Source organism: Rhincodon typus, chromosome 22 (assembly GCF_021869965.1).
Source record: "Rhincodon typus isolate 14 chromosome 22, sRhiTyp1.1, whole genome shotgun sequence".
Classification (NCBI taxonomy): Eukaryota; Metazoa; Chordata; class Chondrichthyes; order Orectolobiformes; family Rhincodontidae; genus Rhincodon; species Rhincodon typus.
Window position 1 is genome coordinate 3,679,307 of NC_063353.1, and position 27,271 is coordinate 3,706,577.

The 27,271-nt window shown below is 42.2% G+C and overlaps 1 protein-coding gene across 2 annotated transcripts in view; it reads right to left on the reverse strand.

Moving 5' to 3' along the window:
- The window catches only part of plxnc1 (plexin C1), a 115,569-nt gene that overhangs the window by 72,109 nt on the left and 16,189 nt on the right, over positions 1 to 27,271 (reverse strand). For both annotated transcript variants that reach the window (XM_048610423.1, XM_020515381.2), the window contains exons 2-5: positions 20,263 to 20,397; positions 18,211 to 18,345; positions 5,378 to 5,478; positions 2,094 to 2,223 (exon numbers count right to left, since the gene is read on the reverse strand). In XM_048610423.1, the coding sequence (XP_048466380.1) occupies positions 2,094 to 2,223; positions 5,378 to 5,478; positions 18,211 to 18,345; positions 20,263 to 20,397 (501 nt within the window). The remainder of the gene's footprint in view (positions 1 to 2,093; positions 2,224 to 5,377; positions 5,479 to 18,210; positions 18,346 to 20,262; positions 20,398 to 27,271) is intronic.

Sequence of the window (27,271 nt, forward strand, 5' to 3'; positions counted from 1 at the left end):
GCAAAGTTTTCATCTTTTTATGAGCTTAATTTGTAAGGAATGGAGTTATGTCAGTACCTTGTGTCCTGCAGCTTATATGGTCGCACTTAGTGGGATTTCTGATTTGCCCAGTTTAATCTAGGCAATGTGATGATGACTAGATTTGAAATTGGTTAGATTACACAAGGAATTTTCTGCAGTTGGACTAATTCATCTTGGATGATGATTCAGACTTGAATGTAGGGGGTATGGTTACAAAGTGTGTAGATGATACAGGAATTGATCATGTGATGAAGAAGAAGGAAGCTGTGAACCACAGAAAAATATCACTAAACTGTTCAGGCGAGCAGAAAAGTGGCAAATAGAATTCAATCTGGGGAAGTGTGAGGTACATGCAGTTGTAGGACACAGATGTACTGAGGAACAGAAGGACCTTGGAACATATGTCACTGAGTCCTAGAGGGCTACAGCACAAGAGAAAGCTCTTCTGCCCATCAAGTCTGCATCGGTAAAAAACAACTACCTAACTATTCGAATTCCATTTTCCAGCACTTGGCATTGACTTGCATGCCTTGGGCAGGAGAAGGCATGTGAATGGGGTTCAGAAACATATCAGACATGATAGATGGACTGATTGGCCTAATTCTGCTCCTTTATCTTTTGGTCTTATGGCATCACAAGTGCAGGTCTAAATACTTTTTAACTGGTGTGAGAGTTTTTGCCACGCTTACAGACAGTGAGCTCCAAATTTCCACCTCCCTTTGGATGAAAAATATTTTCCTTGCATTTCCCCTAAGCCTTCTGCCCCTTACCTGAAATCTATGGCCCAGTCATTAATCCCTCTATCAAGGGGATATGTTTCTTCTTGTCTACCCAGTTTATGTCCCTCATAATTTTATACATCTCAATCATGTCCTTACTCAGTCTTCTCTGCTCCAAGGAAAACAATCCCAGTCTGTCCAATCTCTCTTCAGAACTGAAAGTCTCCAGTCCAGGCAACATCCTCGTAAATATACTCTGCATCCTCTCCAGTGCTATCATATCCCTCCTAGAATGTGGATTCCAGAACTGCACACAATACTGTAGCTGTGGCCTAACCAATGTTTTATACAGTTCCAGCAAAACCTCACTGTTCTTAACCTTTCTGCCTTGACTAATAAAGGCAATAATTGTCTATGGATTGCAGAAGGTAGGGCAGCTATACAAAGTGGTTAAGAATTGGTAAATAGGATATTTAGCTAAGACACAGAATAAGCAAGTAGGTTTCACTGGAACTGTATAAACACCAGCAAGGCTCTAATGTGCATACTGTGTGCAGTTTTGCTCATCTTGCAGGAAGGAAGTGATTACATTGAAGAGAATACAGAGGAGATTTACAAGGACATTACCAGAGTGGGAAAATTACAGCTATGAAGAAAAGTTGCATTGTCAGAGGCATTGGTCCCTTTGGAAAACAGAAGGCTGAGGGAAGATTTAATTGAGGTTTATAAAACAATAAGGAGCCTAGTTACAGGAGATAGGAAAGATCTACTTCTATTGACAAAGTGATCAATAACTGGGAGCATATATTTAAGGGAAAGGGTAAAGGGATTAGAGGGGATTTGAAGAACGAGAATTTCACCCAGAAGTCTATGTTACTTCCAACTTCTCCTGCCACTGTGCCCACCCTCCGAGGTCTGTGTGTGGCAGCAGCTTGCGGAATCTGTATAACCTCTGATAGGGAACATGTCCAGAGGCTGGTGGGAACTTGGAATTCACTGCCTAAAAGGCTGGCCCAGGCAGAAACTTTCACTGTATCAAGAAATACTTGGATATGCACTTGATGTTCCAAAATAGACACGACTCTGGACCAAAAACTCTAACATAGGATTAGGCTGGTTACCTGAATGGCCTCCTCCTTGCTGTGCTGCAATGTAAAAGCCTGTTCAATGTTTCCTGATGGGTATACCCTCTAGGTTCTGGTATGACACTTGTAAATCTTATTTTTGCACCATCTCCCGTGCCTCAATATACTTTATATAATGTGAAGACCAAATTGGTGTGCAGTGTGATCAGTCAGGGTTTTAGACAAGTCAAATTTCCAAGGTGAAATTTCAAATGTTTTGGTCCATTACCTTTGTTTTCCTGAAAGACTGATCTATCACCAACGGGTTTAAGGTTACTCTTAGACAGCTGTTGATTCCATCTTTCATGGTAATGTAGTAATTTGGATTCATGCTTTCACTTTCACTGGTAAAGTAACACCTTTAAAAGATACGGTTTACACATAGTACAGAGTGGGAGTTATATAATGCCATCCTTAATTCATAGCTTAAAACTTGTACAATGCCCAAGACATTGAATGTTAGATAAATTGTTCACTTGTAATATTCATGCAAGCTAATTTTAGGCTTCTGCCAAGAAGTGGTTAGCATTTCAATATATAAAATATTGCAGATGGGTTTACATTTTTGTATAAAACTGAGCATTGGAGAATAACACCAAGGTGTTTCTTTGGTTGACATCTCTCTGCCAAACCAGACTGAGGAACATAGGACCAGGGGGACTGAGAAGGACCCACTTAACTCTTTGAGTCTGTCCTACTATGTAATAGGATCAAGGTTGATCTACAACCTGACTCTATGTACCCTTATCCTTGTGATAGTTGATTTACAAAACTCTACTAATATCAGTTTTAAGTCTAGTTATTGATGCAGCATTTTGATGGAATGGGCAGATGTGAGTTCTCCCACCCTTAGTTTGATGAAGTGTTTTCTAATTTTATGGATGAAAAGTCAGATTCCAATTTTTTGACCATGCGCCTTAGCCTTAAAGTCGCAGAAAAAGTTCTCCCAAACTAACTATCTGCTCTTTTCAGTATTTTGAAAAACTTCAGTCAAGTCACCTCAACCTTCTAAAGTTCAGGGAATGTCTTCTCATAATTTAAGTCCAGGGATAATTCTAGTCAACCTTACGTTGTACTTCCTCCAAGGCCCACTGTAATATCAGATGTGACCTAACTGAGGCTTTTTAAAGCTGAAGCACAACTTCTACACTTTGTATTCTAATCTTCTAGTTATAAAGACCAGAATTCCATGATCCCTTTTATCTTGTTCAGTATTTGTTCATGCCATTTTACTGAGGTGTACTGTAGGATTCAGCAAAAATCCCATTGTCCAAAATACTTGAGAAAAACCTGGACTTTCCTAATGTCTAAAGTGCTGGACAAAGGCCTGAACTCAGGCTGCAACACAACACACACACAGCCAGAATGATTTCAGTCTGGGACAGTTGTTCATTTTGGCATTCCAATCCACACTTCAACTCTAACAGAACAATCAAGCAAACCTAACATTTGCAACTGAAACTAACTTTAAAACTTTGGGCTACCCATCAGTGGACATTATGGAATCTATACAGATACTGGACATTCTACTTCAATCAAAGCACATTCACACATACTCTTAACTGTCAGGAAGCCAACCGACCTCAAAGGGGACACCAGAAACACAACAGACAACACAGATTTGAGAGGAGGTAACAGGGCATACAGTCTGTATAACTGCTAGCCCTAATCTGATTGGAGGGGGAGAGAAAGCCTTTTCAACAGCAAGCTTCTACAGAGACAGCTTCCCCACAGGGTCCAGGCCCAACAAACAGCTTCGGAACCAAGAACCACAGAGGCTGAACAGAGAAGCTGAGTCAGGAAGCCAAGCCAACAGCATCATCGCAACAAAGGATATCCGAGAGGGGGGATTCCAACAAAACGCTATTCAAACAAGAGCTTTCAGACACAGGCTTGTTCTGAGCCAAGAGAACTGACAGCAAGAACCTCAGCCACCGGACGCATTTTAAAACTGTATTTTCCTCCATGGTGACCTGAAACTCCCGAGACCCTAAAGTTTCCAACCTAGCTAGCAAGGAGGGGAAGGTAGGTGGCAATAGTGCCGGAACCCCAAGGTTAGGAAGTCTGATTAAAGTTTCTGTAATTAAAACTGCTGTTTAGCTTCAAATTGTGTTTAATCTGGTGTTTAATTTAATAGTGCATTTAATTATTGCCCGCTGTATAGTTGGTTGTCAGTTTCCCTGTTTATTACATTTGTCTTTATTTTTTGTATTATACTTAGCTTTTCTTTTTAATAAACACAGAGGTTCTTTTGCCCTGAAACATCTGTCTACTGCCTTCTTCATTTCACATCCCTAAATAAGTCCAGTGTCAGAACCAGGGATCTAGGGGTGATTCGAACCACTTAAAAATCAGCAAATTACTGATCGCAAACCAGAACCCTACAGTACTGGACACCATGCTGTCTCTCTCTGACTTGCTGGAGTCTGGTGAATGCAATATGCTGTTAAACTGGTTACAGAGATTTTTATTGGACAGTCCCCGTTCTGGAAACTATATTTGGACAATGCAAGCTGACAATGAAGAAGAAAATGTTTAGAATAGTGGCTGAGGAATTAGAATGGGGCAGTTACTAGGCCCTCACTTGGTGATGTGCAGACGGAAACTTAGAGGTTCAAGAATTGATGGAAATTGGTCATTGGGCTGGGACTTGGTCCTTGAGCGTTCTCATTGGCCATGGCTCAAGCTGAGTTCACTAGTGCCAGTCTCCACAGGCAGCATCCTTGACAGTATAGCATAGGAAGTACAGTGTAGGTTGACCAGAATTATCCCTGGGCTTAAATTATGAGCGGGGTGTTAGACTGGCATATGACAAGGTGTCAATCATTCCCATGGTGTTGAACAAACACTTCTGCTCTATTTGATTCCACAGATTCAGTTAAAGTAAACTTCATCTTGTCGTAGAAACTCAACCAGGGCACCAATATCCCACAACAAAAGAGTCATCGTCTTTAACCAGTCTGGTCTATGACCTCTCTGAATGCTCCTCCACTTCATGGACTAGCTGACATCCAAGAATATAGGGCTAATTTTTTAATAAAAGGAAAATAAGAGTGACAAAGAATATATGTAACATTAAACATAAATTTTACATTAAAATGTGGGTAGAAATAAAATTTAAAAATACCTTTCAAATTGAGGGAGTTGTTTCAATGTAATATTAATAAATGGTCCAGCAACAGCTAATACCAAAGAAATTATAAATCCATTTTGATCAGGATCTCAAAAAATTTCAAAGTAGGCCATTTTGAAATTTCACATGAATTGGAAATTCAGTGAATACAAATGATTTTTATCCTGAGAATTGAGAGAAAGATTGAGATAGGTGGCAGAAGTAGTACAATCCAAAAATCAGCAAATCTAAAGGGGATAAGACTTTCGCGACAGATAGATTACTCTGTCTCAAAGTTTTGTTCTTATTTTGCTACTGATCAGAGCAACACAAATGATATGTGAGCAGTATCTTGTAAGGCTGTTATTTAACTTTTAAGTGCCTATGTAGCAGAAACAGACCTTTTCTCCAGAACGTGCCAATCACAGAATGGATCCTGTGCAGACACACAATCGATGCATGACTTGTATTGTGTACAGTTAGCCACTTTTATCCTTCTCACCTATGGGACACAAGAACAAGAACACTTTAGAAGGCATCTCCATCGCCTGAGGGCTATCTTCATATTTTGTCTCATTCAAACTTGCTGCAGAGGAAATGTCACGGCATGAACAGAAAAATTCAAACTACTTCCAAAAGAACTGTCACAACATGGTCAGAAAAGGCTGCATTTATCGTCAATGGCACTACTGAGTTGTGCAATTAGCGAGCGTCTACAGGAACACATTGTCATCATTCTGTGTCACTGTCAAGCAACAGAACAGCAGCTGCCTGTCACAGATATGGTGCTGCCCATGTGGTCACATTGCCTGGAAATGTGGCCCCAATATAAAGGACATTCAGGAATAGATTCATAGAATCACACAGCGCAGAAAGGGCCCATTAGTCCCTCAAGTCTGCATCGACATAACTACGACCAAAAGTGCACTAACCCCAAATTACCACACATGTCCATATCCCTGAATGTTATGAATATTTGAAGTACTCATCCAAATATTTTTAAAGGTTGTAAGCTTTCCAGCCTCCCACTACCTTCCCTGGCAGTGCACTCCAGTTTCCCAGCACCCACTGAGTGAAATCCTCTCTGAATCTCTTGCCCCTTACCCTAAAGCTATGCCCTCTTGTGTTTAACCTCTCAAACAAGGGGAACAGCTGCTCTTTATTCACCCTGTCCATACCTATCATAATCTTTTACACCTCCGTCATGTCCCCCCTCAGTCTTTTCTGCTCTAAAGAAAACAAGCCAAGTCTTTTGAGTCTCTCTTTAAAGCTCAATATCTCCATCCCAGGCAACATCTTGGTGAATGTCCTCTGTAACTCCTCTAGTCCTACTGCATCCTTCTTGTAGTGAGGTGACTAGAACTGCACACAGTACTTCAGCTGTGTACAACTCCAACATTGTCGCCTTGATCTTATTCTCTATGCCATGACTGATGAAAGCAAGTGTCCCATATGCCTTCTTAACTACTCTATTTATGTGCTCTGCCAACTTCAGGGACCTGTGAATAATTAACCCAAGATCCCTCTGTTCCTCTAACCTAACCAGTATTCTGCCATTCATTATTACTTCCTCATCTCGTTTCTTCTTCCAAAGGGCATCACTTCACACTTATCAGGGTTAAATACCATCTGCCACTGGTCTGCCCACCTGACCAATCCATCTATACCTTTTAATATTCCAGCCTAAACACAGTGCCTTCTATTACAAGCTGCTGTTTTGGGGCAATCTCCTATATTAAGGCTGAAGTTGTAAAGCAACATTTACCCATCAGTCTTGAGATGGAAACACTGGTCTTTGTTGATGTTGGCCTTCCCTGTGTTTTATTTTCTACCTTCTTGTGGGTTTTGGGTTTCTTCACCACCACCTGCTTCGAAGTTGCTGCTTTTGCCACCTTTTATTGCCATTGCCCAGAGGCTGAATACACAGAGGCTCACTCCTGCAATAGGTTCCTGTCACACTGACTGATGGCATATGCATCATCTGACCATATGCATGGCTCTGGTGGTCATCACTGGTGTTGGAATCATGTATTCTGGGCACAAAACTGGGGAGATTCAGGGCTATTGATCATTTCTTGGAGTGTTGCAAGGTTGGACTTGGGATATCCCAAGGGTCAGTGTTGGATTTTAGTATTCAGAAACCTCATTTGGAGTTCGGAGTAAGAATATAAAAACAGGGGCTTTGGGAAATGGTGCAGTGACTTTAGCAAGAATGGCAGGTTCATGTAGTGTGTAGGCTATAGTCAAATGCAATTTAGTATGGAGCAGTATGAGGAAATATGCTATGGAATGCAAGCATAAAAACTGCAAATATACAATCAATAGATAGAAACACTGTATTTTTAATACAGTCAGCGTGTTTCGGCAAGAGTAGTCGTGAGGTGCCATCGCTAGCCCTGTCCTCCATGTTGTGTAGATGCCCCCACAGTACTCTTAGAAGTGGGCTCACATTTTAACCCAGCAATTATGAAGGAATGAAGATATGTTTCCACGTGCTATACTCCTTTCTGTGCTGTGCGGCTGTATGGTAACAATTGCCATTTGTAAATCTAGAAGCAACCTCTTTTTACACTATAGTTCACTCTAGACAAAGCCTAGCAGATGTAGTGGGTACATGTTACACTTACTGCACACATCTATTACTGTAATGGTTCCAAACAGACTTGAGAACTGAGCAGTTAACTGCAATTCACAGTTATAATTAGCAAATAGCAGAGAATAGCCCACACACTACACATGCCAGCAAAGTCACAAGTTGAAATTTTGCTTTGCTGAAGCTGGTGCTGTGAGCTACTTTCACTAACATTCGTGTGGTTTGCTTGTTGCCTCCTCGTCTTGAAAATTATTATTTATAATAGGAGAGCGCGAGAGGGAGAAAGATCTGGGGAGCTGGAGATTTAGGCTGGTCCCTTCTGAGAAGAAAGACTTGTAGAACAAGGAGTCGCATTTTATATTTTCAGAAAAAAAAAGTTCAGAACATCAAAAAGATTCCAAGTTTCATAGGAATGAACAGGAAGAAAAGAAATTTGCAAAAATCACTTGTCTATTTGAAAACAGAATGCAGATTGAGTGAAGATATTAAAGGGGGGAAGTAGCAATTGAGATCACGATAGGAAATTTGAATATATTAAAACTAAAATAAAATCAATATCGTGCAGATGTTGGGAATCTGAACCAGAAAGTGAGAGTCTGTTCCGAATGGATGGAAGGAGTGATCTATCATTGTTACCACTGACTATCTGAAAAGAATGGCATCAGTGGTTAAGATCTAAAAATGTTAAATGCAATGCTATGTCCAGAAGGCAATAAAGCACTCACTAAAAATAGAAGGGACTGGTTCTCAAGCTTCCTATGAACTTTATTGCAATAGGCTAACAAGGAGTGAAGAGTGGGATGGGAGCAGAAGTTTAAAGTGGCAGCTGACTGGAAGTTTAGGGTTATTTTGGACTAAACAAAGATGCTCTGCAAAATGGTCACCCAGTGTGCAATAAGACCCCCGGGCGAGGGGAATATACATTGTGAGTTGCTAATACAATTCATGAAATTGACAGGGTTGCATATAAATTGCTGTTTTATTGGGTGAGCCAGCCCCACGTTTTCATAACCCCTAACACCCACTCCATTTCCCACTGACACCTGAGACTGCACCTGGAATAGAGCAACTTCACCTTCACCACATCCCTTTGGGATCAGATATATTCCAACTTGCGTTTTTTTTTGTGTTGCTGGATCTTTTTGCTTCTCGTAGTTTTTCTTTTCCTTTGAAGAATTAAATAGCCTCCTTATCCCTGCTGCGAAAATCAAACACTTCATACATCTATGGATCTATGGGATTTAATTTGCTGATTGCCTCTGACTCTGCAAATTTTTAACATCCTTCTGTATTTCAGTGCAGTCCACATTCTACCCTACACTGCCCAGCTTCACTAGCGAAGCTCATAAGTTGCATGCTTATGGATACAACAAAATACAAACTGTGACTTTCTTTGTTCCCAGAGTGATCAACAGCAGATTCATTGTTAGTTATTTGCAGGGAAGGCAATATAAAAAATTTATGCTTCTGGACACACTGTAAATAAAACGTCAGCGATAGTCCTGCCTTGCCTCAGTTGCATAATTCACTATTTTAAGACTGGGCTGCTGTTAATGACTGAGATCTCAGTATAAGATACACATCTCTATAGCATACTGAATTCACAGGGGTCTGTAATTTTCTGCCCTTAAAATCAAAAGACATGAATCTCACTGGCTATGGAGCACTTAAGCAGTAATCAGCTCGCTATGTAATGGCTCATAGATTCATACAGCACAGAAAAGGCCATTTGGCCCATCAACTCTACATCAACATAACAACCAGTAAAAGTGCAGTCTAATGCTGCCTAAACATGGCATTATGCCGCAGAGAAACGAGTTTTAATATGTACACATTTACTGCAGTAAAGCAAGAACAATATACCAGCAAAACGCAAGGCCCTGTTACACTGTCAAGAGGGACAAATTCAACACTGCCAATTACTGCCTTAACAATCGACTCCCCATGATCAACAAAAGGATGGAGGATGTTGTCAACAGTACTGTCAGGAAGAATTTACACAGTGATAACCTGCTCACTGACACATAGCAACTAGACTCCAGAACTCATTGTAGCCTTAATCCAACTTGGGCAAAAGAGATGAACTCAACAAATGCATGATTGCACTTAACATCAAGGCCATCAAGTTATCGTCAAACAGCCCTCATAATGTCAATGCGAATCACGTGGGACACTGTTCTGCTGACTGGAAGTTCATCACCAGCCCAAGGACATCTCTGCAGGAGGTCCTCAGAATAGTTTCCTAGGCCAATTGACCTCCAATTGTTGACTTTCCTTCCGTCATAAAGTTAGAAGTGGAGATGTTTGCCAACGATTACACAATGTTCAGCACCATTCGCAGCTCCTCAGATACTGAAGTAGACCATGGCCATGTGCAGCATAAATGGGCAACAATTTAGTCTTGGGCTGGTAAGTGGCAAGCAACATTCGTGCCACACAAGTGCCAGACAGTGACCATGTCCGACAAAGGAAAATCTAACCATCTCCCCATGATATTCAATGGCATCATCATTGGCCAGAAATTGCATATAAATACCTTGGCTACAAGAGCAGGCCAGAGACTGGAAATTCCATAATGTGTAGCTTACCTCCTGTCTCTCCCTTGCTTGCCCACAGGAGTGTGATGGAATGCCCTCCACTTGCCTGGAGGAGTAGAACTTCAATAACACTCAAGAAGCTCAACCAGATACAGTCATTGAGTCATCAAGTCATACAGCATGGGAACAGACCCTTTGGTCCAATGCAGCTGCGACATCCCAATCTGACCAGTCCCATTTGCCAGCATTTGGCCCATATCCCTCTTAAACCCTTCCCATTCATGAACCCTTCCAGATGCCTTTTAAATGTTGTAACTGTACCCACCTCCACCACTTCCTCTGGCAGCTCGTTCCATACTCTGTGTGAAAAAGTTACCCCCCAGGTCCTTTTTAAATCTACCCCTCTCACCTTAAATCTATGCCCTAAAGGGTGAACAGGCTGGAGCTATTTCCCTGTGAGTGTCAGAGGCTGAGGGGTGACCTTATAGAGGTTTTTAAAATCACGAGGGACATAGATAAGTTGAATAGCCATGGTCTTTTTCCCAGGGTGGGAGCATCCTCTGGGGCAAAACAGCCAACGTGACTAACACTCCATCTACCACCTTCAATATTCACTCCCCTCACCAACACCAAGTAGCAGCAGTGCGTACTATCTAAAAGGTCACTGCAATAGCCAGCCAAGATTCCTTCAACAACAAATTCCACATACACGACCTACACTATCCAGCCAGCAGATACATGGGAATATCATCCCAGGCAAAATCCCCTTCAAACTGCACACTATCCTAATTGGAAGTATTTCTTCACTGTGGCCAAGTCAAGATTCTGGAACTCCCTTTGTAACAACACTGTTAGGAATATACCGGTTCAGGAAAACAGATCTTTGTCACCCTCTCAACAGCAATTAGGGATGGGTAAAGAAGTGTCTTCTATGGTAAGATTCCATGAAAGAATAAAAGCAAGACTTAAATGATAGTGGCACGGTGGCTCAGTGGTTAACACTGCTGCCTCATGGCGCCGGGAACCCTGGTACGATTCCACCCTTAGGCAACTACCTGTTTGGAGTTTGCAAGTCCTCCCTATGTCTGCATATCTTTCCTCTGGGTGAACAAGGCGTAGAGCTGGAAGAAGGGTCTAGGCCCGAAACGTCAGCCTTCCTGCTCCTCTGATGCTGCTTGGCCTGCTGTGTTCATCCAGCTCTACACCTTGTTATCTCAGATTCTCCAGCATCTGCAGTTCCTACTATCTCTTTCCTCTGGGTGCTCCAGTTTCCTCCCTCGGTCCAAAGATGTGCAGGTTAGGGTGGATTGGCCGTGCTAAATTGACAATAGTGTCCAGGGTTGTGTAGGTTAGGTTAGCCATTGGGAATGTGAGGTCACAGGGATAGGTTGGGTGGGGAAGGTGTGGTTTGGGAGGGTGGTCTTCAGAGGGTTGATGTGGACTTGATGGGCTGAATGACCTGCTTCCACACTGTAGGGATTCTATGATGACAGAATGAAGGCAGGTTTTCACTGACCTCCTCCTAAGGCAGCTAACAAACAAAGAACCTAGTTTGTGAATCTGGAACGGTATCTTTGGAAACTTGTTTAGATTAAATTTCATAGATCAAAACTCTCAAAAAAATTGTATCCAAGCAAGGAATCAAAGATGTCAGGACCAAGTTAGTGGGCGGGGGATATCCATAACTGAACTCACAATATATTCCCGGACTCAACACAGTTACAGTGATTTCTGTGAGGACAGAGTGAAAAGGAAGCAGCAAATCTCTGCTCCTCTCTAAGAATTCCTCAAAAGGAAACAAACCCTTTGAAGAATTGAATATATATGAAATGTATTTATTCCATGAAAGGTGGATGACTTGGAACACTGGGTAATATTTTCTGCAGTCACTGGTGTTAAGCTTCACAACAGCATCGATCCCTTTCCAGCTGGCTGCAATGACCTCTGACCCTTGCCAAAATTCCACCTATTAGCTCTGTTTTTCTCTTCCCAGATGCCGCTTAGGCCTGCTGGGTGTTTTTGGCATTTTCTCAGACTTCCAACATCCTCAGTTTTTAACTTTTGTGTCTATTTAATGTTGGCTTTGACTTACTCTTTGCAAACCCACTGACCATAATTGCCTACCATAATTTGCCAAAAATGTACCTATGCTCATTGACACTGAGCACTGATCTCTATCTGCACAAATGTACCTTTATTGCAAACATTGGGCTGTTCATTCTATTCTCTATACCAAGATCTTCCTGACATAAATAAAAGCAAATACTGTGGATGCTTGAAATCCGAAACAACTCAGAAACTGCTGGAGAAACTCAGCAGCATTAGTGTAGAGAGAAAGCAGAGTTAATGCTTCAAGTCTTCTTCACAACTTTCTTCTCGATCGCGGTTTGAGTCAAGAAACCTGTGGAAGCAGTATTCAATTCTTGAATGCTCAATCTACTGGCCTGACTGCCTGAGCAGACAGTAGAAGCTTAAATGGTAATTCTTAAATGAAACATATTGGGATGGAAAATGACAGTCATTTGAGATGGATAGACTGGGACTTTTTTCACTGGAGTGTAGGAGATTGAGGGGTGACCTTATAGAGGTTTATAAAATTATGAGGGGCATGGATAAAGTTAATAGCAAGGTTTTTTTTTTCCCTTGGGTGGGATAGTTCAAAGTAGGGGGTGTATTTTTAAGGTGACAGGAGAAAGATTTAAAAAGGACATGAGGGGCAACTTTTTTATTTAGAGAGTGATTCATGTGTGGAATGAGCTGCCAGAGGAAGTGGTGGTTTCAATACAGTTACTTTTAAAAGACGTTTGGATAAGTTCATCAATAAGAAATGTTTGGAGTGATATAATCCAAGTGCAGGCAAGTGGGACTAGTTTGGTCTTGGATTATGGTCGACATCAACTGGTTGGACCGCAGTGTCTGTTTCCATGCTGTATGACTCTATGATTCTATGACTCCTAACCTCATTACAGCCTTGGTTCAAACATGGGCAAACAGCTGAATTCCAGAGGTGAGGTGAGAGTAACAGCCCTTGACATCAAGGCTGAATTCAACCAAGTGTGGCATCATGGAGCCCTAGCAAAACGGGAATCAATGGATTTTGCAAGACAAACTCTCCACTGGTGGAGTCATACCTGGCACGTAGGAAGATGGTCATAGTTATTGAAGGTAAGTCATCTCAGCTCCAGGACAATCTCTGCAGGAATTCCTCAGGGTAGTGTCCTAGGCCTAAACATCTTCAGCTACTTCATCAATGACCTTCCCTCGATCATAAGTTCGGAAGTGGGGATGTTTGTCAATGATTGCTCCATGTTCAGCACCATTCACGACTCCTCAGATACCGAAGCAGTCCACGTTCAAATGAAACAAGATCTGGACAGTATCCAGGCTTGGGCTGACAAGAGGCGATTAATATTGGTGCCACGCAAATGCCAAGCAATGACTTTCTCCCATAACAGTCTAACCACTGACTCTTGATATTTAATGGTATTACCATCACTGAATCCCCCACTATTCTGAGGAATACCATTGACCAGAAACTCAACTGACTCACCACATAAACACACAGGGCTACAACAGCAGGTTAGAGATTAGGAAAACTGCAGTGAGTAACGCACCTCCTGACTCCCCTGGATGGTTGCAGCTCCAACTACACTCAAGAAGCTTGACTTCCTCCAAGACAAAGCAGCCCGCTTGATTGGCACCACATCCGCAAACATGCAATCCATCCACTACCGACACTCAGTGGCAGCAGTGTATAGCACCTACAAGATGCACTGCAGAAACTCACCAAAGTTCCTTAGACAGCACCTTCCAAACCCATGATCACTTCCATCTAGAAGGACAAAGGCGGCAGAAACATGGGAACACCACCCCCTGCAAGTTCCCCTCTGAGCCACTCACCATCCTGGTTTGGAAATATATTGCCGTTCCTTCACTGTCGCTGGGTCAAAATCCTGGAATTCCCTCTCTAATGGCATTGTAGGTCAACCCACAGCATGTGGACCACAGTAGTTCAAGAAAGCAGCTCACCACCACCTTCTCAAGGGCAACTAGGGACGCGCAATAAATGCTGGCCAGCCAGCGATGGCCATAATCCACGAGTGAATTTTAAAAATGTTAAGAGACTTGACAGGGTAGATGCTGAGAGGTTGTTTCCCCTTGTCTAAGGTCAGAGGGTTTAATGTCAGAATAAGGGGCTTGCCCAGTTTGGTCAGAGTTGAAGAGGAATTCCTTCCTTCTTAGGAAGGTACTGAATCTGTGAAATTCTTTACCACAGAGGATTGTAGAGGCTGAGTTATTTAGAATATTCAAGGCTGAGCTAGTCAGATTTTTAATCATAAGGGAATCTAGGATTATGGGAAAAAGGCAGGAAAGTGGAAGTGAGGAGGATCTCATTGAATGGTAGAACAGATTCAATAGGCTGTCATATGGTCTTACATAATGAGTACAACGTCCGAATGAGGAGCAGGTGGTGATAGAGAGAGAGAGATTGAGAAAGAGACAGAAAGTAGAGGGATAAATATAGATTATTGTATGCACCATTTGCTTGTTATTGATCCCAGCAACAGTCTTCTTAAACTTTTCACTGTGATGATTTTTATTACATTCCATGCGTAATGATCCTTCTATTGCTTCTGAAGATAGAAAAAGACTAAATGATTTTTAAAAACTCCTAATTCTTAAATCATAAAAACTGAACTGATTCATTAATATCCCTTTAAGAATATAAGAAATAAGAAATTCAGTCTCTCAAGCCTACCCTGCCATTCAATAAGATCATTGCTGATCTGTCCCTTTATAAATTTCCAGTGATCTATCCTCCACAATCTCTGGGGTAGAGAATTCTAGACATTACACTACCCTCTGAGAGAAAAGAATCTTTCACATCCGAGTATTAAATAAGTATTCTGCAACTGTGTCCGTAAGTTTGAGATTTCCTCACGACTGGAATCATTTTCTCAACATTTACCCTGTCAGGCCTCTCAGAATCTTTGTGTGTTTCAACAAGATCACCCCTCATTCTTCTAAACTCTAATGAATAAAGGAATAGCCTGTCCAGTCGTTCTTTATAAGTCAACCTCTTCATCCTAGGAATCAGTCTAGCAAATCACTTTTGAAATGCCAACAACAATAAGGATAGAGTCCCCTTAGTCCTCACATACACCCCACCCCCACCAACAACCCAAATACAACGCATCATCCTCTGACATTTCCACCACCTACAATCAGACCCCACCACCAAAAAGATATTTCCCTCCCCACCCCATCCGCTTTCCGCAGGGACCATTCAATCCGAGACTCCCTTATCGATTCCACACTCCCCACCAACCCCTCCACCACACCCAGTACTTTTCCCTGCAATCGCAGGAAGTGCTACACCTGCCCCTACACCTCCCCTCTCACCTCCATCCCAGGCCCCAAACGATCCTTCCAGATCCGGCTGAGTTTCACCTGTACTTCATCCAATCTGATCTATTGTATCTGTTGCTCCTGATGTGGTATCCTCTCTCTCGGGGAGACCAAACGCTGACTCAGGGACCAGTTCGCAGAGCATCTACGCTCTGCATGCACCAACCAACCCGCCCTTCCAGTTGCCATCCACTTGAACTCCCCCTCCCACTCCCTAGTGACATATCCATCCTTGGCCTGCTCCAATGTCAGAGTGAGACCAAATGTAAACTGGAAGAACAACACTTCATATTTTGCTTTGGAACCTTACAGTCCTATGGCCTGAATATTGACTTCACCAGCTTCAAAATCTCTCCACCCACAATCTGTCCATCTTCCAACTCATCTATGCACTCCACCCTTCCCACTGACCAACCACAATAATCCCCTACCTGCATCCACCTATCTCCATCCCACCTACCCTCCCCCAGCCCCCCCCGCTTCCCTCTAATTATTTCTGGGCTCCCCTCCCCCTCCCCAGTCCTGATGAAGTGTTTTGGCCCGAAACATTGACTTCTCTGCTCCTCGGATGCTGCCTGATCTGCTGTGCTCTTCCAGCTCCACATTTATTGACTCCAATGCCAGTATATCCTTTCTTAAATACGGGGACCAAAAAATCTACACAGTACTCTGAGTATGGCATCTCCAACAGTTGTAACAAGGCTTCCCTGGTTTTAAACTCCCAAGGCCCAAGCAATAAAGACAAAAAATTTGCTTTCTTGATTACTTGATGCATCTGCATGTCAACCTTTTGTGTTTGGTATACAAGAACTTTCTAGATCCTTCTGTTTTGCACCTTTTTTGGAGACTCTCCCTATTAAAATCATAGTTTGCCTTTTGATTCTTGCTACCAACTGTGCATGGTCTCAGACATTCATACATTAACCTTCATCTGCCAGGTTTTTGCCCACTCCTTTAACTTACCTATATCACCTTGCAAGATTCCTTACGTCTTCATCACTGCATGCTCTCCCAATTATTTTTTGGCAAGAAATTTGGATACATTACACACAGACCCCTCCTCTGAGTCGCTCATAATACTTGAGACACCAGGCTTGATCTTTGTGGTACTTCACTAGTTACAACTTCCCAACCTGAAAAAGACCCATTAATCCCAATTCTGCATGTTAACAAATCTTCAATCCATGTTAACACATTATCCCCAAAGCCGCGAACGCCTATCATGTGCAATTACCTTTTATGTGGCATCTTATGAAATGCCTTCTGGACATCTAAATACGTTACACCAACCAGTTCCCCTTTATCAAGAGATGGTAGGAGCTGCAGATGTTGGAGAATCTGAGATAACAAGGTGTAGGGCTGGATGAACACAGCAGGCCAAGCAACATCAGAGGAGCAGGAAGGCTGACGTTTTGGGTCTAGACCCTTCTTCAGAAATGGGGGAGGGGAAGGGGGTTCTGAAATAAATAGGTAGAGAGGGGGAGGTGGATAGAAGATGGATAAAGGAGAAGATAGGTGGAGAGGAGACAGGCAGGTCAAAGAGGCGGGGATGGAGACAGTAAAGGTGAGTGTAGGTGGGGAGTTAGGGAGGGGATAGGTCAGTCCAGGAAGGACGGACAGGTCAAGGGGGCGGGATGAGGCTAGTAGGTAGGAGATGGGGGTGCAGCTTGAGGTGGGAGGAGGGCTTAGGAGGGAGGAAGGACAGGTTAGGGAGGCGGGAATGAGCTGGACTGGTTTTGGGATGTGGTAGGGGGAGGGGAGATTTTGAAGCTTGTGAAGTCCACATTGATACCATTGGGCTGCAGGGTTCCCAAGCGAAATATGAGGTGCTGTTCCTGCAACCTTCGGGTGGCATCGTTGTGGCACTGCAGGAGGCCCAGGATGGACATGTCATCTAAGGAGTGGGAGGGGGAGTTGAAATGGTTCGCGACTGGGAGGTGCAGTTGTTTAGTGCGAACCGAGTGTAGGTGTTCCGCAAAGCGGTCTCCAAGCCTCCACTTGGTTTCCCCGATGTAGAGGAGGCCACAACGGGAACAGCGGATGCAGTATACCACATTAGCAGATGTGCTGGTGAACATCTGTTTGATGTGGAAGGTCTTCTTGGGGCCTGAGATGGGGGTGATGGGGGAGGTGTAGGGGCAAGTGTAGCACTTCCTGCGGTTGCATGGAAAAGTGCCAGGGGTGGTGGGGCTGGTGGGGAGTGTGGAGTCGACGAGGGACCCCTTTATCAACTTTGTTTCTTATATCTTCAAAGAATTCTGGAAAATTTTTCAAACATGATTTCCCATTTGCAAAACCATATTGACTGCTGCATTCCATTAAGCTTTTCTAAAAGTATCCTATTTCTTTCTTAATAATAGACTTTAGCATTTTCCCTATCCACAGATATTAGGCTAATTGGCCTTTAAAGAAGGAAACTTGCCCTCTTGACCCATCTGACCTACATGTGACTCCAGTCTGATGTCAATGTGGTTGGCTCCAAAATGCCATCTGAAACAACGCAGGTAGACACCCAATTACACTAAAACAGTGACCAGTGGGTTAAAAAGACTGCCCATCACAACTTTCTCAGGGCAACACAAGATGGACAATGGGTAATAACCTTTGCCTTTTGCACTCTATCTCAAAAATAAATTAATAAATTATTGCATGCAAAATAGCAATGCTGTGATAGACAAGGAAATCATTATCTTACCTCATTCTCAGATGCTAGGTACAAATAATTTTGGTCCAATGGATCAAATATCACATTGTGATGAATTGGGCTTTCACTCTCCAAATCAGCCAGAACAATTGGACGAATTACTTTTAGGGATTTGTCCAGAATAAGCTGCAAGGAAATGATAACGTAATAAATTTGCCTCAACGTCACATCACTAAGTTTCCCAGTTGATTCATTTTCCTAAATGACAGCATTGTCTACACTTTGAAAATTCTTCATTGGCTGTAAATCACTGAAGGACATCCCAGGGTTGTGCAAGGTGCTGTATTAATGTAATCCTTCTTCTTCATTTACTTAATTATTTTGAATTTAAGCAAAATTGAATATGTAAAGATACAAGGGGAATCACAGCTTGTTGGTTCTACTAACATTGTACATTGTATTGAAAAATGATCTGGTTACGAAGTAAAGTTGTCATTGTTCCTGGAGGACAGTCTCCCAGAAGGAGGTAAAAACCAAAAGAACTGCGGATGCTGTAAATCAGGAACAAAAACAGAAGCTGCTGGAAAATAGCAGGCCAAGCAGCATCATAGGAGCAGAAAGGCTGACGTTTCGGGCCTAGACCCGAAACGTCAGCCTTTGGGCCGAAACGTCAGCCTTTCTGCTCCTCTGATGCTGCTTGGCCTGCTGTGTTCATCCAGCTCTGCACCTTGTTGTCTCGGATTCTCCAGCATCTGCAGTTCCTACTATAGCTGCTGGAAAAGCTCAGTAGGTCTGGCAGCATCTGTAAAGAAAAATAAATCAGAGTTAACATTTCAGGTCCGGTGACCCTTCACAGATTTTTTTCTTCAGACCTACAGAGCTGTTCCAGCAACTTCTGTTTTTGTCCCAGAAAGAGATAACTGGTGGTGGTTTAACCTGAGGGTGACGACACATGGTTGAGCAGGCAGGACCACTCCCAGCGAGGGAATTAAACCCGTGTTGTTGGTGCTACTCTGCATTGCAAACAAGCCAGCCAGCTGATAGAGCTAACTGACCTGGAAAGAATAATTGATCAGACTACCATTAGTTAAAGTTGTGTAATGTCCAAACAATGATTTGTCATATTGTGAGTTACTGATATTGTCAATGAACTGCGTGCTGTCATATTACCTACAGAAGATTACTGATGTTGATCAACAGGTTTCCCCCACATTGAGATCAGTTCAGCCCAGTCAATTCCAGCAATTGATTGGAGGAACTTTCCAAGATTTGGTTATGTTTTAGAGGCAGGGTGTGGGAAAGAGAGAGACAGAGGCATAGGTAATGATTGTTTTTCGGTGCTTTCTATATCATAGGTTTCTCACAGGCAAGGGACTGTAGTTTCTGTCATGAAAATATTGTGACAAATAAGACAACTAACTTGTGCACAGTAAAGACTCACAAAGAATGTGATAGTAGCCAGTGAATCTGTTCTACTCCTCACAATGGAGTGATCAATACTGGCTAGGACACGGGCGTTAAAATCCCTGCTCTTATTCAAAAGGGCGCTATGGGATATTTTATGTCACCTGCTCAGGGCTTTGGTTTTACATCTTTTCTGGGCAGTACTCCCTCAGAACTGCACTAGAATGTCAACCTGGATTCAGTGTTCAAATCCCTACAACAATCTCCAGGCCTGTGGTGATTCCTATCACTGGCTGGCTAATCCTGTGAGGCTCGAATGCAAGCTCATGACTCACTATTTCCACTCCATCATATCACTGTCAGGGCACAGGCAGATTTTGACCGGGCAGCAGGTCTATGGGGGGGCTGGGGTTGCAGGGCAAGGTGAGGCCATCATCGCAATCCTATCACTCCCTTCTCACTTTAACATCAGGCAAAGGGAGTGCATGTTTAAAGGCCACATTTTAACAGAGTGAAGTGGTGAATGGAAAAGACACTTTTCACTGTAATGTTCTGGGTGTTGGTCAATGTTAATGGCGACGCTTCCATTCCTGAGTTGCGAGCTGCCACTCAATGAATAGACAGACAGCAGCCTGCAATTGGTTTTCAGTCCAGTTATACTGCATTTTGGGGATAAATGTAACAAACATCGCTTCTGACCTTAATTAATTGTCCATCATCTGTCCCGAGAAATAAGACAATCCAATCTTTCACAACTCTGGCTGACACCGACAGTAGTCCGGGATATTTAAACACGGGTTCCTTGTTGATTGAAGATATGCTTTGCTTCAGTTGCTAAAAAAAGTGATAAAATATAAGATAAGAAAACTATAAATGACACAATTTGAAATGCCGAAGGAAAATCATAGAAAATTAAATGCTTAATAACAATCATTTATCTGTTCCTTGGCCTCCATTTCCCTCTCACGCTGTTTCTTCTCTTTCTATTTCTGTATCCCTCCTTTTTTAACCACTTTTTTTTCTTTGTTTCTGTCTCCCATGCTGACTCTCTCCTACTGCCTCTTTCATAAGCTAATTGCTCTCCCTGTCTTGTTGTTGCTTTGCCTTTCTTGCTCTGTAACCCTCTCTATTTCTCTTCTTCTGTCCCTCTGTTGTCTCTTCGCAATGAGCATTCAGAAATATGTAGGTTGATCACAGACATCCAGCATAACTCGTGCAGAGGGGAGTTCATGCTGACAAAACCTATGGATTTTATTTAAGAGGTAACTGAATGGGGAAACAGATTAATAAGTGATTGCAGCAGATATGATGAAGAATTTTTCTGAAGACATAACAAGATGTTTGTTAGAAAAACTCAGGTACATGTTATTAGGGCAAATGTAGAAGTGGCAGGTAGAAATTGTTTCTTTTATTTGTTCACAGGATGTGGGCATTGCAGATTGACCAACATTTATTTGCCTCCCTAATTACCCTGGAGAATGTGGTGGTTGTTGTAATGTTGCAAGTAAGGTAATCATAATCTTACCAGACCATAGGGCTGCCCTCTCATAAGAAAGGGACAACTGCTGGTGGTTTAACCTGAGGCTCAGCATGCCTCAGGCGAGGGGAGAGATTGAGTAGGTCAGTCCTTCATGATAACTTCAGCCAGTGATGGGAATTGAATCCAACACTGTTGACATCACAGTGCTTTATGTAAACCAACCATCCATCCAACTGGGCTAAACCAAGGCCTTGTACAATTGCAGCTAGACATCCCTGTTCCTGTACTCATCTCCTCTCACTATGATAGCCAACATACTATTTGCTATCTTCATCTCCTGCAGCACCTATCAAGTCAGAATTTGTTTTAATATTTTTCCCATTGAGGGCAATGAAGAAAACAGAAGAGATGAGAAGCAGACTTGTGTCTCATCAGAACACTGCCACACAAAGACAAAATAGTCACCTACGAGAGAGAAAAACAGATCCAGTATTTGTTGTGTTTAGCTTCCTTCAAACCTGAAGTGATCCATTGGATTAGGATTCCTACCTTTCTGGTCCCCCCTCACCAGAAAGTGTCTTGTTGAGTAAACAACATGAAGTTTATTGTTCTGAGGAAGGGTCACCTGACCCAAAACGTTAACTTTGATTTTTTTTCTTCACACATCTTTTCCGGCAACTTCTGGTTTTGTTCCTGATTTACAGCATCTGCTGTTCTTTCAGTTTTTATGAAGTTTATTGCATTGCTGCAACTAGAGTGTGACTGACATCACCACAGAGACTGTGGGGAGTGAACTAGCCTCAGGTTTGTTTCCCACAACCTCCTTTTGCACACTGACCCAGTTTCAGTGATATCATAAGACCATAAGATCATAAGACATAGGAGCAGAAATTAGGCTATTCAGCCCATCGAGTCTGCTCTGCCATTCAATCATGGCTGATAAATATGTCAACCCCATTCTCCTGCTTTCTCCCCGTAACCCTTGATCCCCTTGATAATCAAGAACCTATCTATCTCAGTCTTAAATGTACTCAATGACCTGGCCTCCATAGCCTTCAGTGGCAGTGACTTTCATTGATTCACCACCCTCTGGCTAAAGAAGTTTCTCCTTATCTCTGTTCTAAAAGGTCTTCTCTTTACTCTAAGGCTGTGCCCTCGGGTCCTAGACTCTCCTACTAATGGAAACATCTTCCCAACATCCCCTCTGTCCAGGCCATTCAGTGTTCTGTAAGTTTCAATTAGATCCCCCCTCATCCTTCTAAACTCCATTGAGTATAGACCCAGAGTCCTCAAACATTCCTCATATGTTAAGTTTTTCATTCCTGGGACCATTCTTGCGAACCTCCTCTGAACCCGCTCCAGGGCCAGTACATCTTTCCCAAGATATGGGGCCCAAAACTGCACACAATACTCCAAATGTGGCCTGACCAGAGTCTTATACAGCCTGTTTTTATATTCAAGTCCTCTCAAAATAAATGCCAACATTGCATTTGCCTTCCTAACTACTGACTCAACCGGCAAGTTTACCTTGAGAGAATCCTGGGAGCAGAGCTCCCAAGTCTCTTTGCACTTCAAACTTCTGAATTTTCTCCCCATTTAGAAAATAGTTCATGCTTCTATTCTTCTTACCAAAGCGCATGATCTCATGCTTTCCCACATTGTACTCCATCTGCCACTTCTTTGTCCACTCTCCTAACCTGTCCAAATCCTTCGGCAGCCTCCCCGCCTCCTCAATACTACCTGTCCCTCTACCTATCTTTGTATCGTCTGCAAACTTAGCCAGAATGCCCTCAGTTCATCACAGTGCTTACCGCACTCAATCTTAACCATTTCAGACCCAAGAATATCTTCCCCTTAAGTTGCTTTCCCTCATAATTATCATATAGTTGTACACTTTGATTTGTTTATATTTACCAGTGTCCCCAAGTTTTGGATTCTTACAAATTCAGATGAATTTAAGTGTCACTGTTTTCCCTGAACATGTTTTCTTCAATCTTGGAAGTATGTGAGTTTGTGCAGTAATAAATAATTAACTTGGATTGTCTTCCTGATAGAATTGCAGATCTCAATCTATCTTGACTTGGAGAGTCTTAAAACTCTTGCATTTCTTTCATGTTGGGGTCTTTGATGATATAAGTGCATTCTTTTAGTGTCTTTGCAGTATCAGGATCATTACCTGTTGTTTGTATTTTCTTAACTGTGCCTTTCACAAAGTTGTATGTATCACATATTCAAATTGTGTGTGTGGAATTTGGTTTTCAGTCTACCTGTTGATCTGTGCTTAAGTAAGTGGACTTTTTCCTTCTTGAACACATTGTGCTTTCTCCTTCCCTCCCAGTGATTGACTTGTCAATGATGACAACATGTTCACCTTCTCAGTTGTCTTACCGGAGATTCATTCTTGCTTGACCTGCTATCCTTTATGTGGGAATCCTTTTTTGGGAAGTGGAGATAGTTTGGTTGAATTTGTCACTTCTGAATTACATCAGCACCCAATGTCAGACTTGAAATCGAGACAAATAGTTCTTCACTGGACTGTGTTGCAATCTAACTGAATTTAGTTGCAATGTGGGCAGTGGCAGATGGAGTTTAATTTGGATGAATGTGAGGTGCTGCATGTTGGAAAGGCAAATCAGGGCAGGGCTTATACATTAAATGGTAAGGTCCTGGGATGTGTTGCTGAACAAAGAGACCTTGAAGCGCAGGTTCATAGTTCCCTGAAAGTGGAGCTGCAAGTAGATAGGATAGTGAAGAAGATAGGATAGTGCCTTTATCCATCAGTGCATTGAGTACAGGAATTGGGATGTCACGTTGAGGCTGTACAGGACATTGGTTAGGCCACTATCGGAATACTGTGTGCAATTCTGGTCTATCTAAGACACATTCAGTAATCCTATGTTGCCTGCTTGTCAATCAACTTTCCATCCACGCGGAGGCATATTTTATTCTACATATTTGGAATTTATGTAACTCGCCAATTGTGTGAAACCTCATCAAAGTCAAGTCTCCTGTACAAGAAGCCATAATGTGCTTGTGCCGGTGTTGGACTGGGGTGGACAAAGTCAGAAGTCATGTGATAGCCCGACAGGTTTATTTGAAATCAGCTTTTGCAGCACTGCTCCATCATCAGGTGAAGTGCTCTGAAAGCTTGTGATTTCAAATAAACCTGTTGGACTATAACCTGGTGTCGTGTGACTTCTGACTCTATACAAGAAAGCAGGGACAGAATAAACAGGTCATTTAGTCTGGCATCAGTAGCAGAGAAAATTCTGGAAATTATTCTGGGGGAGAAGTGACAGTGAAAATCCCAACATAATTAGACAGATTCAACATGGATCTCTAAATGAGGTACTGTGTTGGACAGATCTGTTAGAGTTTTTGAGGATACAATTGGCAGGACTGATAAAAGAGAACCAATGCACAATGCATCTGGATTTTCAAAAACCAAGAAGTGATTATATAAAATCAGGTTCATGGGATTGCAGGAAATATGTGTACGAAGGACTGATTATTGGTACAAACAGAAATCAGGAACTAGAAACAGATAGGTCATTTTCAGGCTGGCAAGCAATAACAAGCAGCGTTACACAAGGGTTTGGGCCTCAGCTATTTATAATCTATTAAGATGAGGGAACTGTGTGTAATATATCCAAGAGGAACAGGAGAAAGGGAGAAAGCCCAGAATGAGAAGTGACCTGATTAAAATATACAATATTCTGGGGAGGCAATACACCTAGTATATAGGTGATATACATGTGGATAATATCTAGTGGTACTATCGCTGGACTGTTAATCCAGAGATCCAGGTCATATTCTGGGGACCCGGGTTCAAATCCCATCATGGCAGCTTGTGGAATTTGAACTTAATCTTTAAAAAAAACTGGAATTAAAAGTCTAACGATAACTGTGAATTCATTGTCGATTGTTGAAAAAATCCCATCTAGTTCACTAATGTCTTTTAAGGAAGGAAACTGCCATCCTCGTCTGGACTGGCCTACATGTAACTCCAGAGAGCAATTAAGATTCAAACATATAGTTGTGGGTCTGGATTTCCTGAGTCCTCTGATCAATTTATTAATCTGTCTAATGATAGCACCAACAATTAATCTAGATGTTATAAAAGATAACAGAAAGAAAAAAGTGAAGGCGCTGTATCTGAATGTGTATAGCATTCATAACAAAGTAAACAAATTGATATCACACATTGAAGTAAATAAATATGATCTGATAAACATTACAAAGACATGGCTGCAGGGTGACAAAGATTGGGTGCTGAATATTGAAGGGTATAGGACATTGAAGAAGAACAGAAAGCTAGGTAAAAACGGAGGTATACCAAGCACTATTATTCAGGGTGGCATTTGAGCAACAGTTGCAGATGACCCTGGTTCAGGAAATCATAAGACCTTAAGGCATAGGAGCAGAAGTAGGCAATTCGGCCCATTGAGTCTGCCCTGCCATTCAGTGACATCATGGCTGATCTGATAATCCTCAACTCCACTTTCCTGCCTTAACCCCATAACCATTGAGTGCCTTAATGATCAGAAGTCTATCTATCACAGCCTCGAATATCTTTAACGATCTAGTCTCGACAGCTCTCTGCAGTAAAGAATTTGACAGATTCACTACCCTTTGAGAGAAATAAAATCCTCCTCATCTCTGTCTTAAATGGGTGACTCATTACTCTGAGATTATGCCCAATGGTCCTCAACACTCCCAAGAGGGAAACAGCGTCTCTGCATCTACCCCGTCAGACACCCTAAGAGTCTTGCATATTTCAATAAGGTCTCCTTCCATTCATCTAAATTCCAATGTGTACAAGCCCAACCTACTCAATCTTTCCTCAGAAGAAAATCTCTGGGATCAGCCTGGCAAACCTTCTCTGGAATTCCTCCAATGCCAATTTATCTTTCCTTCAATAAGGGGACCAAAACTGTTCATAGTATTCCAGGTGAGGTCTGACCAGTGCCTTCTCTATTATGCGCTGAACTTGGATGCCATGCTTTTTGCGATTCATGCACCAGGATCCTAAATCCTTCTGCACTTGAATTTTCTGCAGTCTTTCCCCTTTTCAATAACATTTAACTCTTCTGTTCTTCCTGCCACAGTGCATGGCCTCACATTTTTCCACATTTCATTCCATTTGCTAAGTTTTTGCCCACTCTTTTAACCTTTCTTATCTCTCTGTACACTCCCCATGGGATTCGTCTTGCCTTCCCACTTATTTTTGTGTCATCCATAAATGTGGAGATAGTACATTCATTTCCCTCATTCAAGTCATTTATATTTTAAATAATTGTGGGCCCAGCCTTGATCTCTGTGGCACTCCATTAGTTACAGGTTACCATCCTGAAAATGCCCTTTTTATCCCAACTCCCTGTCCTCTATTAATTAGCCAGTTCTCTGTCCATGTTAATCTTCTATCCCCAAAAGCATAGGCTCTTATCTCATTAAGCCATCTTATGCATGGTACCTCATCAAATGCCTTTTGGAAATCCAAATATATGACATTTATTGGTTCCTACTTGCTACCTCCTCAAAGAACTGTAGTAAATTTGTCAGGCATGATTTCCCCTTCATTAAGCCATGCTGACTCTATATGGTTATATTACATCTGTCTAAATTCTCCTCTAATATCTTCCCAATGACAGATGTTCAGCTAACTGACTATAATTTGATTTGATTTGATTTATTACTGTCACGTGTACCAAGGTACAGTGAAAGGTGCTCTCTTACATGATTTAAAGGTAGATTGTACGATACAAGTGCATCAGGGTAACAGAACAGAGTGCAGGATACAATGTTACAGCAGCCGAGAAGGTGCAGAGAGAGATCAACATTAACGTTAAAGAGGTCCATTCAAAAGTCTGATAGCGGCAGGGAAGAAACTGTTCTTGAAGCTGTTTGTACATGTATACTAACTTTTACATCTTCTGCCTGACAGAAGAGGGTGGAAGAGAGTATAACCGGGGTGGAAGGGGTCTTTGATTATGAGGCAGTGGGAAGTATAGATGAAGTCAATGGATGGGAGGCTGGTTTGTGTGATGGACCGGGCTATGTTCATAACTCTCTTGTGGTCTTGGGAAGAGCAGTTGCTATACCACACTATGATGCGTCCAGATAGAATGTTTTCTATGATGCATCTACAAAAATTGGTAAGAGACTTTATGGACATGCCGAATTTCCTTAGCCTCCTGAGGAAGCAGAGGCATTGCAGTGTTTTCCTGA